The sequence below is a fragment of the Diabrotica virgifera genome, chromosome 7 (genome assembly GCF_917563875.1).
Source record: "Diabrotica virgifera virgifera chromosome 7, PGI_DIABVI_V3a".
In the NCBI taxonomy this organism is placed as follows: domain Eukaryota; kingdom Metazoa; phylum Arthropoda; class Insecta; order Coleoptera; family Chrysomelidae; genus Diabrotica; species Diabrotica virgifera.
This window is the reverse complement of record NC_065449.1, coordinates 41,774,169-41,792,046: the sequence shown is the minus strand read 5'-3', so window position 1 is coordinate 41,792,046 and position 17,878 is coordinate 41,774,169. Positions and strand designations below refer to the sequence as shown.

The window sequence follows — 17,878 nt, the reverse complement described above, 5'->3', positions numbered from 1 at the left end:
AAATATCTCACCTTTAGTACCATCCTTGTATTACCAGCTTACATTTGACACCTTATTTGTCATTCTACCTGGTATAATGACGGAGAAGTTATATTCGCGGTCGTACGGACCGACAGAAAGATTGTCTAGGCCAAATATCTCACTTTTAGTACCATCCTTGGATTATAAGCTTTCATTTGACACCTTATTTATCATTCTACTTGGTATAAAGACGCAGAAGTTATAGTCGTGGTCGTACGGACCGGCGGAAAGACAGCTTAGGTCAAATCGCTCACCTGTAGTACCATCATTGGATTATCAGCTTTCATTTGACACCTCATTTGTCATTCTACTTGGTATAAAGACGCAGAAGTTATAGTCGCGGTCGTACGGACCGGCGGAAAGACAGCCTAGGTCAAATCGCTCACCTGTAGTACTATCATTGGATTATCAGCTTTCATTTGACACCTCATTTGTCATTCTACCTGGTATAACGACGGAGGGGTTATATGCGCGGTCGTACGGACCGACGGAAAGACAGCCTGGGTCAAATATCTCACCTTTAGTACCATCCTTGGAATATAAGCTTTCATTTGACACCTCATTTGTCATTCTACCTGGTATAATGACGGAGAAGTTATATTCGCGGTCGTACGGACCGACAGAAAGATTGCCTAGGCCAAATATCTCACCTTTAGTACCATCCTTGGATTATAAGCTTTCATTTGACACCTCATTTATCATTCTACCTGGTATAATGATTGAGGAGTTATACTCGCGGTCGGACGGACCGACGGACAGACCATGTAGGTCAAATATCTCACCTTTAGTACCATCCTTGGAATATCAGCCTTCATTTGACACCTCATTTCTCATTCTACATGGTATAATGACGGAGGAGTTATATTCCCGGTCGTACGGACCGTCGGAAAGACAGCCTAGGTCAAATATCTCACCTTTATTACCATCCTTGGAATATAAGCTTTCATTTGACACCTCATTTGTCATTCTACCTGGTATAATGATGGAGGAGTTATATTGGCGGTCGGAGGGACCGGCGCACAGATCGCCTAAGTTAAATATCTCACCTTTAGTACCATCCTTGTATTACAAGCTTTCTTTTGACACCTCATTTGTCATTCTACCTGGTATAATGACGGAGGAGTTATATTCGCGGTCGGAGGGACCGACGGAAAGACAGCCTAGGTCAAATATCTCACCTTTAGTACCATCCTAGGATTATCAGCTTTCATTTGACACCTCATTTGTCATTCTACCTGGTATAATGACGGATAAGTTATATTCGCGGTCGGAGGGACCGAGTCACAGACCGCCTAAGTCAAATATCTCACCTTTAGTACCATCCTTGTATTATAAGCTTTCTTTTGACACCTCATTTGTCATTCTACCTGGTATAATGACGGAGGAGTTATATTTGCGGTCGGAGGGACCGACGGAAAGACAGCCTAGGTCAAATATCTCACCGTTAGTACCATCCTTGGATTATATGCTTTCATTTGACACCTCATTTGTCATTCTACCTGGTATAATGATGGAGGAGTTATATTCGCGGTCGTAAAGACCGACGGACAGACCGCCAAGGTCAAATATCTCACCTTTAGTACCATCCTTGGATTATCAGCTTTCATTTGATACGTCATTTGTCATTCTAGCTGGTATATTGACGGAGGAGTTGTGGTTACAGACAGACGGACAGACGGACGTGGATAATACAAAGTTTTCACATTTTTTCAAAATTGGGTGAAAACAATAAAACATGATGCCAGACTGATTTCTTTATGAAAATAATATATACATTCTCAAATTGTCTATTTTTCGTTGTGAATAATATTGTATTCAACAGTGATGCCAAATTTCTGATGCCAAAATGATTGATAATGAAAGTGGGATATACGTTTTCATGTATATAACGGCAGCGACAAAACGGTAAAACACTGAACTAAATGTATATAATATTTTCACTGTACGATCATTTTGGACTCAAACATTTTATGGAATAAACTTATATAACTTAGTAAGAGGTAAACAAGGAAAGCTGATATATTAAAGTAACATCAAGGAATCAAATCTCTAACTACCGAGCTGATTAGACTTCTGGTAGCAAGTACAGGAATAAAGTTATTAAGGTAGTGTAAAGTGGCATCGATATACAGATGCCACTTTGCAAGACGATGCCAAATCGATGGTAAATGCATAATGTATCGATGCCAAATTGATAGTAGGATGTATATATATATATATATATATATATATATATATATATATATATATATATATATATATATATATATATATATATATATATATATATATATAATTGTTATATTTCTATTTGATCTGAAAATTAAATTTTGATAATTATAAGCAGAATTCAATTTAATATAAAATATTTTCAATTTTCTCAACCACGGGCATATAAATTTAGAACAACCTGTATACAACAAATTGTTATATTTAATTTTAAGAAGTGATTAGAAAAAGCTTACGGAACTCGGGACAATGCGCTTAGAAAAAACAAAGTGAATGGCGCGTACCATTATCGTTGTTCGCGGAAGGTTCGATCATTAGCCTATGCTAAATAAAACTCAAGTGAAATCGATAATAGGTCATTATCGTTGTTCGCGGAAGGTTCGATCATTAGCCGATGCTAAATAAGACTTAGTGGAAATAGAGAATAGGTCATTAAATTTTGTAAATAGTAGAAAGTAATTTTAGAATGGGAATTAACTATTTTCTTTGAAATCCATTAAGCATATTTAGAAAGACTAAAAATTGGTTTTGAGGAAGACTGCGAATGAGAGTTGGGGGTGGAAGGTTGATTTGTGAATCTGGAAGGGATATTTAGAAAGTAGGGGAATGAATGACAAATAGAGATCAGAATGTTTTGAGCTGTCGAGAAGTGAAGTCCAGTAGTAGACGATAGTGTACGGAGAGTGAGAAAGCCGGTGTAGTTCCGTGAGGGTGGAGTATCTATCGTGGAACGAGAGGTAGGCCAGGTTGAGAGTAAAAGAACCTCCTTGAGCCAAGAGTGTCCCGGTAGCTGATTGCAGTTTCGAAAAAGGTAGAATACAGCATCACGACAGAAGCAGGTACGAGAGCTATACGAGCTAGTTTTCAAAGGAGAACATTACTGAAAGCCCGGACGAGGTTTTGATCGCAGCCAAGGATAGCAGGAAACGGGTCTTGTGTGAAGACATTCTCAGTTCACCAGAAAAAGGTCAGTCTCATTTGTTTGGACATGAATGTATGGGTTTTTCGTATTAAATACCACATTATAAATTGAAGAACATAATAAATAATATCAGAAAAGCTTCATCAAACTTAAATAGAATTGTTGCTAAAAAATCCTAATAGTTAAATGTTAATAAAAACTTTCAATTGGAAATAAGATTCCCATTCGTAAATGTTATGTTTAAGAATAATAAGATCTAGCAAATATTAAGCAGTGATTGCCATTTAAATAAAATAAACAATATTTTGATTATAATTGTAACCCATATGTGTGTATTATTTTACTTTTTTCTTTCCTATCCCGATTAGGAACCATTGAGAAATACTTAGAAGCCACGAGAGTAAGTAATTCATTTTATAATTCGCCCTGAGATTGAAAACATATTGATATGTGATCTGGTAAATTAATTAGATTATGATTAATGCATTGATTAAATTAAATGACATATAAGAATATTATCTCATATCAATAATCAAGATCACATCAACTATCGTCCAACGTGGAAAGCATTGTAAAGTATTTCTAGTGGCAAATTTGAAGGATAGAAAGAGTAAAGCCGGTATTTGAAAATTTATATGCCTGTGGTAAAAAGTGAGATACTTACATTTGATAACATAAAATTTTAGATCTCTTTAGGTACAAATTTTACATAACTGATTTAATATTTTATTTTTACGATATTTACATTTGATATATTTATTTACAATTTATAATATTTGGGTGAGAAAAAGTCGTCTTGGTAACATACTAGTAAAATTTCATATTTGGCGGGGACAGTACTTCTTGAAAACAAATGTCTGTGACGAGAAGCCAAAGCAAAGACAACAAAAAACAAAAAGAACATTCAGACCAAGAAGATATTTTAGACACGACAATCATGGCATCAGAACAGCAAGAATTATCAGGTATAGATAAATTATTACAAATGATGCAACTCCAGTCACAAAGAATGGAACAGAAAATGGATGAAACACAACAAAAACTGGATGACAATCAAAGAGAAACAAATCAAAAAATGGATGAATCACAACAAAAAATGGAACAGAAAATGGATAAAGTGGAGCAAAAAATGGATGACAATCAACAGAAAACAAAACAAGCGATAGAAGAGAACAATAAGAAAATAGAGGAACGCATAGAAAAGTATGAAATGAAAATTAAAGATCACATGCAAAAACAAGAAATGAGAATGAAGGACCGCATGAAAGAACAAGAAATGAAAATTCAAAATAAAATGAAGGAGTTAACGAATTGCCAGAAAAAAGAAATGGAAAGTTTGGAAAACAAGTTGCAAAACGCTATTCAAGCAGACATAGAAGAAGTGGAAAGAAAGATTGCGGAAATCAATACTCAACAGAATGTCGGAGAAAGAAGAGAAATGGTTATACATAGCACAGATGACGTGAAGATAAGGTTTGGCGGGGATGTAAGAAGATTACACCCAGTGCCGTTCATAAATAGCCTAAAAAAGAAAATACAGCACATCGGAAATTTCGAAACAGCAAAAGAAACTATCAGAAACCATCTCAAATATGAAGCAAGCCTATGGTTCGATAGTAAAGAAGAAGAATTCGGTAATTGGCAACAATTTGAACAAAAATTTTTGAATTATTTCTGGGGAAAGGTCCAACAATTGGAAATTAACAAGGAATTGCAAAATGGGAAATACAATGATAGGATGGGTGCATCAGAAAGGACATATGCTTTGCAAATTTACAATAATGCAAAACATTTACAATATAATTACTCATCGGAACAATTAGTCGAACTGATTGCAAGACATTTCGAGGAATCGCTGGAAGACCATATCACATTGCAAAATTACAAAGACATAGATAGTTTATGCCAATTCCTACAAATAAGAGAATCACGTCTAAGAGAAAGAAAATCAAGAAGGTCGCGAGAAGATTACAGGCCCCGAGAAACACAAGATTACAGAGATAGAAATCAAAATAGGAGGGACTATACAAGACGAGATTTTAATCCCAGAAGGGAAAACGAAAATAGAGACAACGGAAGAGGAAATTATGAACAAAGAAATAGGCAATGGAATGAGGACAGAAATCGAGAATACCAGAATAGAAACACCACACGCTCAAATCAAGAAAACAGAAATAAAGGTAGACAAAATGAACAGGGATATCGAGAAAACCGAAACATATCCGACAGACCAAGAGAAAATAGAAGAGAAGTAAATAATACCCAGACAGATGAATATGACGGAGAGAGACATTATGACGAAAATATAAACAACGATGAGCAACCGGCGTCTTTTCACGACGGCGCTCACTAAAAACCAAAAATCAGACAGGAATCTTTTGTAACCCCAAGGAGTTTATTAAATTGGCAAGAAACAACGAAAAGAAAAATGGAGTTAATTTAAAATTTGTGGATGGATTTATCAACGAGAAATCAATTAAAATTATGATTAAAGACCGGATTATATGTTTTTTGCATATCGAAAACCATCAAAGATACAATCAAACGCTTCAGGATGTGGACGAATTATGATAATTAAAGGCGTTTGACACTAATTTAATTTTACATATTTAGAATATTTTCGGTTTTTTAACATATTTTGATGGTTTGAACATATTTTCGACCGTTTGACATATTTTGGCATATTTTTAACATATTTTGGCATATTTTTAACATATTTTGGCATATTTTGACATATTTTTGGCTGTAAACAGCTTGACACAGTTAACCATGTAACAATGGTTAGGTTTTTAAATGATGCATTCATGAACTTTTTCCTTCCCGACATTGTTCCAGCTAACAAAATCTTGCTTATGGTTTCCGATGCTGCGTCATACATGGTCAAATCTTGCCAACAACTAAAAGTTTTATATCCCAATTTAATTCATGTGACGTGTTTGGCGCATGGTTTAGACTTTTAGACAGAGTGGCGGAAGAAATTCGAAATTCATTTCCTACATTTAATAGTTTAATTAGTAACGTGAAGAAAATATTTTTAAAATCGCCTTTAAGGATTCAGATATATAAAGAAAAATTTCCAAATACTCCTTTGCCACCGGAGCCTATAATCACAAGTTGGGGAACATATTTAAAAGCTGCCTGTTTTTATGCGGAACATTTTCTCCCCATAAAAGAACTAATTTTATGTTTTGAAGAAACAAATATTGGTGCGATTTTAAAATGCAAATCAATTTTAGAAAACAGAATCGTTTCCACTACAAGAGTCCCTTAATTTAATTCAGAAATTTAAGGAAAACGCTGAAGAAGTTTCTGGAAAAATTGGACAATCAATAAATAAAAAATGGATTGAAACTTTACAGAAAAATAGTGATTTAAAATTATTATTACAGGAAGCAAACCAAATTATTTGTGACGATTTTGATGTCACTACCAATTTAAATGCGGAGATTGTTAAAGTTATAAAATTTGCATCAATCACATCAGTTGATGTTAAACAAAGATTTTCAACATACAAATTACTACTAACGGATAGGCGACATAATTTTACTATTGAAAATATTTTAAAAAATTGTGAATTATTTTTATAAGAAGGAATAAAATGTAGAAACGTAAGTAATCGTAATAGGTACTAGATAGGTATACATTCGTATATTTAGGTTAATTTTGTCAATATATGTACTTACCGTTATTTAATAAAACTTTTATACATTTTTTAATGCACATTTTCTTCTTAATTTAAAATATTTTTCACATATTCCACATATTTGGAACATATTTTAAACTTTTAGGGAATATTTTCAACATATTTTACTCATATTTCAGACATATATATGCACATATTTCAGTCAAAACAGGAACATATAATCCGGTCTTTAATTATGATAGACACTGGATCTCAAATAACATTGGTCAACAGAAAACTAATAGAAGAAATTAACTTAACAAATTTAATTTACAAAATACCTAGGGTAAATTTAGTGGGCGCAAACAAACGGACATTGGCAACTATAAATGAAGGCATACGAGTAATGGTACGACTGGGTAAGAAGATGTATGCACTACAATGTGTAATAATGCCAAACATGTCACATGACATGATAGTAGGAGTTGACGAATTGGCAGAAAAACATGTAGTGATAGATTTTAAAAATAATACGATGAATCTAACAGAAGAAAAAGAAGAAGAACAGGACAAGGAACAGGAGAAACAAAATACGGACGAATCAGGTAAAGAACAAACAGTGGAAATGAATTTGGCAACGAAGCAAGGACAAAGAAGAAAAGGGAGAAAAAGTCAGAAAAAGACAAAATAAAATGAAACCTGTGGCTCCTCAAAAGAAGAGTTGAGCTAAGAAGAAGAAAAATTGAGAGTATCAAAAGCAAAAGAAAACTGGGATTCCTCAAAAGAAGAGATGAGCTCAGGAGAAGAAGAAATAAAGCTAACAAATGAAAGCGAAAAAAATATGATCGAAACAGTGGCATTTGAAGAGGAGGCATATGAAAACGAGGATGCAGAATACACGGTAAAAGTATGTGAAAAAGGGAAAGACAACATAATAGCCGACACTCTAACACAGGATGAGGACACTGAAAATAAGGAAACAATTACTCTACAGGTGGGACAAATTAGAGTAATACAAGAAGAAGGGGTATAAGACGTAGATTAAAGTAAGGAAATATACAGGGAGTTGGTTTTGCCTCGAGAAGGTAAACTTCGTGTTTAAAAATGCAGATAAATTTTATCGAATACAAGGCGGGGATTTGTTATATTTCTATTTGATCTGAAAATTAAATTTTGATAATTATAAGCAGAATTCAATTTAATATAAAATATTTTCAATTTTCTCAACCACGGGCATATAAATTTAGAACAACCCGTATACAACAAATTGTTATATTTAATTTTAAGAAGTGATTAGAAAAAGCTTACGGAACTCGGGACAATGCGCTTAGAAAAAACAAAGTGAATGGCGCGTACCATTATCGTTGTTCGCGGAAGGTTCGATCATTAGCCTATGCTAAATAAAACTCAAGTGAAATCGATAATAAGTCATTATCGTTGTTCGCGGAAGGTTCGATCATTAGCCGATGCTAAATAAGACTTACTGGAAATAGAGAATAGGTCATTAAATTTTGTAAATAGTAGAAAGTAATTTTAGAATGGGAATTAACTATTTTCTTTGAAATCCATTAAGCATATTTAGAAAGATTAAAAATTGGTTTTGAGGAAGACTGCGAATGAGAGTTGGGGGTGGAAGGTTGATTTGTGAATCTGGAAGGGATATTTAGAAAGTAGGGGAATGAATGACAAATAGAGATCAGAATGTTTTGAGCTGTCGAGAAGTGAAGTCCAGTAGTAGACGGTAGTGTACGGAGAGTGAGAAAGCCGGTGTAGTTCCGTGAGGGTGGAGTATCTATCGTGGAACGAGAGGTAGGCCAGGTTGAGAGTAAAAGAACCTCCTTGAGCCAAGAGTGTCCCGGTAGCTGATTGCAGTTTCGAAAAAGGTAGAATACAGCATCACGACAGAAGCAGGTACGAGAGCTATACGAGCTAGTTTTCAAAGGAGAACATTACTGAAAGCCAGGACGAGGTTTTGATCGCAGCCAAGGATAGCAGGAAACGGGTCTTGTGTGAAGACATTCTCAGTTCACCAGAAAAAGGTCAGTCTCATTTGTTTGGACATGAATGTATGGGTTTTTCATATTAAATACCACATTATAAATTGAAGAACATAATAAATAATATCAGAAAAGCTTCATCAAACTTAAATAGAATTGTTGCTAATAAATCCTAATAGTTAAATGTTAATAAAAACTTTCAATTGGAAACCAAAAGGAAATAAGATTCCCATTCGTAAATATTATGTTTAAGAATAATAAGATCTAGCAAATATTAAGCAGTGATTGCCATTTAAATAAAATAAACAATATTTTGATTATAATTGTAACCCATATGTGTGTATTATTTTACTTTTTTCTTTCCTATCCCGATTAGGAACCATTGAGAAATACTTAGAAGCCACGAGAGTAAGTAATTCATTTTATAATTCGCCCTGAGATTGAAAACATATTGATATGTGATCTGGTAAATTAATTAGATTATGATTAATGCATTGATTAAATTAAATGACATATAAGAATATTATCTCATATCAATAATCAAGATCACATCAATATATATGTATATATAGAATTATTTTGACATAATATTCAAAAGTTGAATCAGTAGACAATAACAATTTTTGAATCGTCGTCATGGAAACGAATATCTTCGTCATGGTAACCAATTATATTGAAAGTTTGGTTTTGACAATCTTGTCAAAGAATTATTTTGTGTATTTTCACTCTTAAATAAAAGTTGATATTACTCTATTTTTTGAGGCCTTTTCCAACCATACACCTTTAGAAAAAAAATATTGTTCGTAATAGTCTAGGCACCAGAGGGGTCACCGTGTCCTTTTCAATTCTGATGTACAAACTCAACGGTTTCTTATGGATTTTTGGCTGCTGATTACGAATTTCGAGGGTGGATTTCGATCCGAGTGGTCAAAAAATTGTTATAAACAATTTAATTGTTTATAAATTGTTTATAAGACTCTGGCTCATAAACTAAAAGAGATAAAACAGAATATTTCAAATAAAATTTGTTCGTCAATAAAAAATGAAGAGAAAAACGTTTACTAAACTTAAATCCAAGAATTAGAATTCAACATATTGTAAAATTAGTGCACAATGCAAATTGCAAATTGCAAAATAAGTATTTTTCGAAGCTTTATCGATCGTAACTCGGCTTCTACGTATGCAAATGAGTCTTAGAAGGTCTCATTTTAAAGCTTCATTAATAGGCTTCCAAACAGAGTTTGTTATGTTACTTGATCTTCATTTGTTTTAAAGTTATATCCACTTGAATTAATAATTTTCTTAAAAAAATTGTACATTAATTTGTTTATAAGGGTTTCAAGTAAATTTGAGCTATAAACATTTATACTTTAATTAACAATAATGATAGAAAAACTCAAAAGGAATAATTTGAGCTTAAGTAAATGTTCGTAAGTTTATTTTTGGTTAAGATATCGATATTTTAATGACGCGCTATGAGGCGCAACATCGGCGAGTCCGCTATCGCGTCGTTCGGGTCAACGGAAATCTCGTGCGTGAAAGTATCACTTTCCGGAATAGTTGGGAAAATAATTATTTCCACCTACCTCTACCGAAAGTATACTGTTCCTGACCTGATTGTAGGGAACAAAGTCGTACTTTTACTCCCTAGGGAGTAAAAGTAAAATTGACGTCATGGTATGTCAGTAGAATGGTAAAAAACAGTAAATTGTTATTTTGGTTTAACAATTTTTACGTTAATAATTTGACGTATATTTGACAGTTGACAGTCCTATTGTACCTATTTGTTAGTTTTAGTTCTCTAAGAAATTTTGTTAGTTATATAAATAAATTATTTAAAAATGAAAAAATAACTTATTATTTGAGGTAGGTGGAAAAATCATATGTATAACATGGGAGTAAAGTGCCTTTTCCTCCCTTGAATTATCACTGCCCTCCCCTACGCGTCTGGTAGTAAATTTCGTTCTCGGGAGGAAAAGTAGCACTTTTTCTCCCGCGTCAGGCAGTAATCATTCAAGGGAGGAAAAGGCACTTTACTCCCATGTTATACATATGGTTTTTCCACCTTCCTCAAATAGCAAGTAATTTTTCATTTTTATTTAATTTATTTATGTAACTAACCAACAAAATGTATTAGAACTAAAACTAACAAGTAGGTACAATATAACTGTTAACTGTCAAATATGAGTCAAATTATTAACGTAAACATTGTTAAATCAAAATAACAATTTACTGTTTTTTACCATTCTGCAAAATACAGGGTGTTTTATAAATAAACGTTAAAATGTACAGATTACAGATACTTACGTAATAGAAAATAGATATTGTATAGGGCGTCAATAAGTTATATTTCATGAATGAAATACCATGACGCCACTTTTACTTTTCCTTCCTAGAGAGGAAAAGTACAACTTTGCTCCCTACAATCAAGTCCGGAAAAGTATAGTTTCGATAAAGGTAGGTGGAAATAGCTATTTTCCTTATTTTTGGCATAATAGTCCAAGCCGTGGGTGAAAAATAGGTCGATTTCAGGATATAATTTATCAGGTGTTGTAAGGGACGATGCCAGGAATAACTTCTACTAAAATGTAACCAAAAATGTTGTGCGGTGTGTTATTTATGACGTGTTTTATTTGTTAAATTTGAAACTTAAAGTTCATTTTAGAGAAAAACTTTTAAATAGAAAGTTGTATTAAATTAAAAAACCTACAATTTAAACTATGGCAAGTTTAATTTCGCTAATCTCTTATTGCAAAACAGCCTGCGAAATGTCCAAAATGGTGGATTTTACCAATTACATTATTGATTGTAAAATTTTTTTTATTCTTTAAGGCTTTAAATAAATACCTTTCAATTCCAAATAAAAAAATTATAACACCCGATTAGTGAACTTTTTGCTTAGATATTATAAATTGTTTATCCCGAGAGATAAAATGACGAAGGTTATAACTTTTAGAAAAAAAAAATTGTAGTGTTAATCCACTCTCCTTAATTTATTCTTATGTAAATAAATGCATAAAACATTTTTCAATCTCTTGTTTAGGGTTTGATAATAAGGGGGCAAATTTCGTGATAAACATTTAGAACTGAAGCGGCCTCTATACATCGTATGAGTTTCTAACTTGCAGATTATTGTTGCTGAAGACCAAACCAAGATTTAAAACAAAATAAAAATTTTCTACGACCAACTGAAGCCGAGATAATTGTTTTTGTTTTCTTAAATTGTGGTGTTTTTATTTAGGTATAACAATTAAGAAATTATTTCACAGCCAAAATTACATCTAATTTTTAAAAATGATTTTAAATCGGAGTAGTGATTTAGTTTTCTTTACGATTGTGATTTATTGTGTCTGTTGCCCTTAGCAGCTTATAGTACATTAAATCACAGTTTTTGCTACAAATTTTAAAGAACCGCTTGGACGGACATGAAATTTAGCATACACATAGATAACATGTCAAAGAAGAAAAGTGATACTTGGTCGATGTGTGCTTTTGTCATAGGAGTGAGTTTAACCTCTTATGTGGGGTTAAAAAATATACGATCAAAATAAATCTGGAAATAAATAAAATGACTAATTCTAAGCAATTTTGCTCTATAGCATTTTTTCACTACTACTAAATCTTCGTTTTGTCTTTAGACTCATTTTAGATGAGTCCACTCATCGTGGGTAATAGCCATCATTATATGCTCGTTGAATAATATACTATATATTACGATTAATTTTGATATTAGTTTAAATAATTTTTTATTTATAGTTGCTGTTTGACATGGCGAATGGTTTGCCACAACCACAGCAAGGTGAACATATTTATTTAAACAATGAAGAAACCCAAGTAAAAACCATAAACCGCCGATATCGCAGAAATTCAGACGGTTGTTATTTTGAACATTTCGGTCCATTTACACTTACGATACAAGGCAGTCTGTATAGTCCTAATAGATTTATCTGTCCTACAACGACTACAACGACTACAACGACTACAGAACCTCCAGTGGATGACGATGATATTGTATTCGTTGGACTTCCATAATAATAACGTCTCTGCCGCGTTATATCGTATCGTTGATTGATGAATTTAGGCCTAGATCCCGCGTACCAAAAAAAGTTGATTAATAGTAAGCTGAATATTTGTTAATAGCTTAACGGTGTCTCGTCGGACAACCTTTGGTGTATGGGAACACTGGAACAGGGGAAGTTTTAATTGTGAAATAGGTTAAAAATTGTGAACGTTAGACTACAAAAACGTCCCATATATTTTGTCGTACAGAATTTGCAATTGATTTGCTACGTTTTCATTTAACTCTCATCCAAAAGTCAGACTGGTATATCAACAACTGGACATTTTAATAAGTCCGGCACGACGTAGAACATGCAAATGACAGGAATTATGACAGGTGATAAATAGCAGTCCAATTTTTGCATGAGAGCTTAATGAAAGGGTCGCAAAACAATTGGAAGTTCTGTCCGATAAAATACATGGTACGTTTTCGTAGTGGGACGTTCCAAATTTTTAACCTGTTCCACAAGTAAAACTTCCCCTGTTCCAATGTTCCCGAACATCAATGTTTGTCAGACCGTTAAGCTGACAAAAGACCGTTAAGACAAATTTTCAGCTTACTATTAATTAACTTTTTTTGGTACGCGGGATCCAGGCCTAATTGGCCCATATTAATATTTCAATCAATGGTCGTTACGTTACTGATTAACTAATAAAAAATGCCGACCAATATACCTACTGTAACTTTTTGCATAAATTTATAGTTTTAATTTTCACATGGGTTTATAATAAATGTTATATCTAAAACTAGCTTAGTTTTATCTTCTATAAACAAAATTTTTATTTATTTTATTTATTTATTTACAAAAAGCTAGTATATTAAATCTTGCTGAAAAGCTGAGCTGTTCTTAAAAACAAAATAGTTTTCATGATCTTTATAGGGTTTCTGAGCATTTCTTTACCAGCAGGTTTCATATCTAGTTCAGAGAAATAAGGAAAAACAATATCCTGTTGGTGACACAACCTCCTCCAAGCCGAAACCAAATTTTTTTGAGTAGTATGGACATCCATAATAATAACCTATATGTTTCCTGAAGCCGATTTTGATGATATACATAGTTATAAACAAATGAAGATAAAAAAACGGTAAATTTTCGCATTTTTCGTCTACATATTACCAAAAATTAAAAGAATTTTAAACAAATTTGAGAGTAAGAAACTCATAAACCGTATAAAAACTTCAATATATCGTTCGCTGAATATGTCTATCCTTATTGGTTGCTTACGGGCTATTAGAATTAGACCGTCAATATGTTACTTCAACTACTATGAAAAGATAATATCTCAGTAGCCGGACAGTTTCAATGGTTTCTTCACCTTGCACACCCTGGAGGTGGGGTAGGGGTAACTTTAAAATATTAAATACCTCATAAAAAAGTAATTACCATTTATTCGAAACATTTTTTAAATTCGTTGATAGATGGCGCTAATAAATCGTATTTTTCCAAGTACAGCGCCATCTATCATCAATTCCAAAAAAGGTCTCCAATAAATATTCCTTATTTTTTAATGAGCAATCCAAATCTGCAATAAAAAATGGAGGGTCCATATTTAAGATTTTAAAGTTACCCCCATCTCACTCACCTCCAGGAGTTGATATGGGGGGGGAGGAGGCGTGTTTGATATCATTTGATAGACTTTAAAAAACTATTAATGTTGATATTATATTGATCGGATGTTCATTTCTCGAAAAATTCGATCGTACCGCTACTTTTGTTACACCCTGTACAATAATATGTATAATCTATAAATATAAATAATACGACTGATGATGCGCACTAAAAGATCGCAGTAGACGGAAGTCACTATCTCACTCGTTCGTATTAAACCGCGCAGTATCGTCGCCCCCGCTAGCGAAATTATTCCGATTCGATTTTTTGCACAAACTTACTCAAAAGAGGTCCTTATAACATATCCACAGGGTGCCGGGCGGTGCCGTGGTCGAAAAATTGTTTAAACAATTTTTTTAAACAAATTCACAAAAATAATTTTTACATTTCGAACAAAAATTTTTTAGATAAATTGGGTTATTCTGAGCAAAAAAGGTCTCCTGTTATTTTTTTCTAAAATTGATTGGTGTCAAGTTATATGCGATTAAAAATTTGAAAAATGCGAAAATGGCCATTTTCAAGGCTTAATAACTCGATTAAACATTATTATTATGAAATTCAAAAAGTCACCAAATCAAGGCTCAAATCCCTTCTTCAAGGTCCTGATGAGATTTTTGTAATTCTTTTATTAGAAAGCTGTTATTTTTAATTATTAACAATTAGCGCTATAGTCCAGGATGTATCGTCGCCCCCGTTAGTGAAATTATTCCGATTCCATTTTTTTGCAGAAACTTACTCAAAACGAGGTCCTTATAACATATCCACAGGGTGCCGGGCGGTGACGTGGTCGAAAAATTGTTTAAACAATTTTTTTTAAACAAATTCACAAAAATAATTTTTTCACTTCGAACAAATTTTTTTAGATAATTTGGGACATTCTGAACAAAAAATGTCTCTTGTGATTTTTTTTTTAATTGATTGTTGTCGAATTATACGCGATTTATAATTTGAAAAATGCGAAAATGGCCATATAACTCGACAACAATCAATTTTAGAGAAAAATCGAAAAAAAATATCTAAAAAAATCGTCCGCAATAAAAAAAATATTTTTGTGAACTTGTTTAAAAAAAATTGTTTAGACAATTTTTTGACCACGGCACTGCCCGGCACCCTGTGGATATGTTATAAGGACCTCGTTTTGAGTAAGTTTCTGCAAAAAAATGGAATCGGAATAATTTCACTAACGGGGGCGACGGATACATCCTGGACTATAGCGATAATTGTTAATAATTAAAAATAACAGCTTTGTAATAAAATAATCACAAAGATCTCTTCAGAACCTCGAAGAAGGGGTTTGAAACTTGATTTGGTCACTTTTTGAATTTCATAATAATAATGTTTACTCGAGTTATTAAGAGGATCGGTACGTATTTTCGGCTGCAATGCTATTCAAATGGGGATTACTTTTTTGCGAATCCTGAGAAAACTAATAGGTATTTTTGAAAAATTTAAACGCAGAATGAAAGATCACGTTATTAGCGAGGGCCGAAAGTCCCTGAGAACTTCTATAATGTTTATTTTAATAAGTTACAGGGATGAAAAACTAAGAGAAAATTTAGTGTGATTTTTAATTTCAAATATATCATTCAAAATAAACTCTTTATTTATTCTAAGGGACTTTCAGCCCTCGGCAATAACTTAGTCTTTCATTCTGCGTTTGAATTTTTCAAAAATATTTATTGGTTTTTTCAGGATTCGAAAAAAATAAACACAATGCCGTGGTAATATTTTCCAAATCTATCTTTGTCTTACAACGCACTCATCCGAATATAATATTGTCAGCATATATTGTCAGTCAGACACTGACAATCAGTGACAATTTTAAATATTTGACATTGCATCGGGAATATGTTGAGTTATTGATTAAATATTATTGAAATATAGTGATTTGATAAATAATTGATTTAAGACGTGAACTTAATAAAATGTTATTTATTGTGTATTATTTGTGGAAGATCCAAGCAGATAATACATCAGGATAATATATTCTGTGATCCAAGTATTTTTTTGTTAAAGATGTTTAAAATTGTAAGCGTTCCATAACAATATATTATTAAAAAATCACTTTTCTTCTTTTCTCGATTGAGTATTAGTCTTTGTTGTACAAATAAATTATTACAATCACTGAATACATAGTTAGTGAAAAAATTATCACATTTATTAACTGAATTATTAATTTCCAATTATAAAAATAACAGTTATCCAAGAACATTCAAAACCCATCTCTTTAAATTAATGATGACATTTTCAAGTAGAATGATATTCTAGTAATGTTTACATATCCATACCAGTGTGAATTTTACTACACGTAATTTTCCGTGTAAAGACAGAAAAAGTAGGGATACACGTAAAATATTTGCGAATTATGTACCCATAGCCTTAAGACTTGAAAATAGCCATTTTCGCATTTTTCAAATGTTTAATCGCATATAACTCGACAACAATCAATTTTAGAAAAAAATGAAAAGAGACATTTTTTGTTCAGAATCTCCCAAATTATCTAAAAAAAATTTGTTCGAAAGGAAAAAAATTATTTTTGTGAATTTGTTTAAAAAAATTGTTTAAACAATTTTTCGACCACGGCACCGCCCGGCACCCTATGGATATGCTATAAGGGCCTCTTTTTGAGTAAGTTTGTGCAAAAAAATCGAATCGGAATAATTTCGCTAGCGGGGGCGACGATACTGCCCGGTCTATATACATTAGAGTGCATATAGTCTCGCGCTCGTACCTACAGTAGACTTTAAATGCGTCCGGCAAGGTGATGAAACCATTGAAACGGTCCGGCTACTGAAAAATTATCTTTTGATAGCAGTCCAAGTAACATATATAAAATTCAGCTTTTATATTTTAAGGAAAGTAATATAATATTTTACACACCTTCGCTACCTGTTACCTGCTCAAGTGACCACGATCCAAAGTCAGTATTCGATGATCAGTGGCGTAGCTGATAGGCCGGCAAGGCGGGGAGGCCCCGACGTTAGGAGGGGCCCCTTAAAGCCTTCAAGCTTAATATTTCTTCTTCTTCTTCTTTAAGTTCCATCTTCTATCGAAGGTTGGAAATCATCATGGCAATGCGGACCCTGTTGACTGCCGCTCTAAATATCTCTGCACTACTGCATTCGAACCATTCCCGTAAGTTCTTAAGCCAGGATGTTCTTCGTCTTCCCACATTTCGCTTTCCTCGGATTTTGCCTTGCATAATAAGTTGTAATAATGCGTATTTTTGCCCTCTCATCACATGTCCGAAGTACTCAAGTTTTCGTCTTTTAATAGTTAGTATTATTTCCGGTTGATTTCCTATCGTTCTAGTTACTTCCATATTCGACATTCTTTGAATCCATGATATTCGTAGGATTCTTCTGTAACACCAAAATTCAAAGGCGGCCAACTTATTCAAATGGACTTGTTTCAACGT

At 33.0% G+C, this 17,878-nt stretch overlaps 2 protein-coding genes across 2 annotated transcripts in view; one reads left to right on the top strand and one right to left on the bottom strand.

Moving 5' to 3' along the window:
* LOC126888861 (uncharacterized) overlaps nt 1-13,597 on the top strand; it is a 46,318-nt gene extending 32,721 nt beyond the window's left edge. Inside the window, exon 2 of the mRNA XM_050657286.1 lies at nt 12,548-13,597. Coding sequence (XP_050513243.1) covers nt 12,548-12,823 — 276 coding nt within the window. The 3' untranslated portion in view covers nt 12,824-13,597. The remainder of the gene's footprint in view (nt 1-12,547) is intronic.
* LOC114333498 (probable G-protein coupled receptor B0563.6) overlaps nt 1-17,878 on the bottom strand; it is a 258,384-nt gene that overhangs the window by 183,941 nt on the left and 56,565 nt on the right. The window lies entirely within an intron of this gene.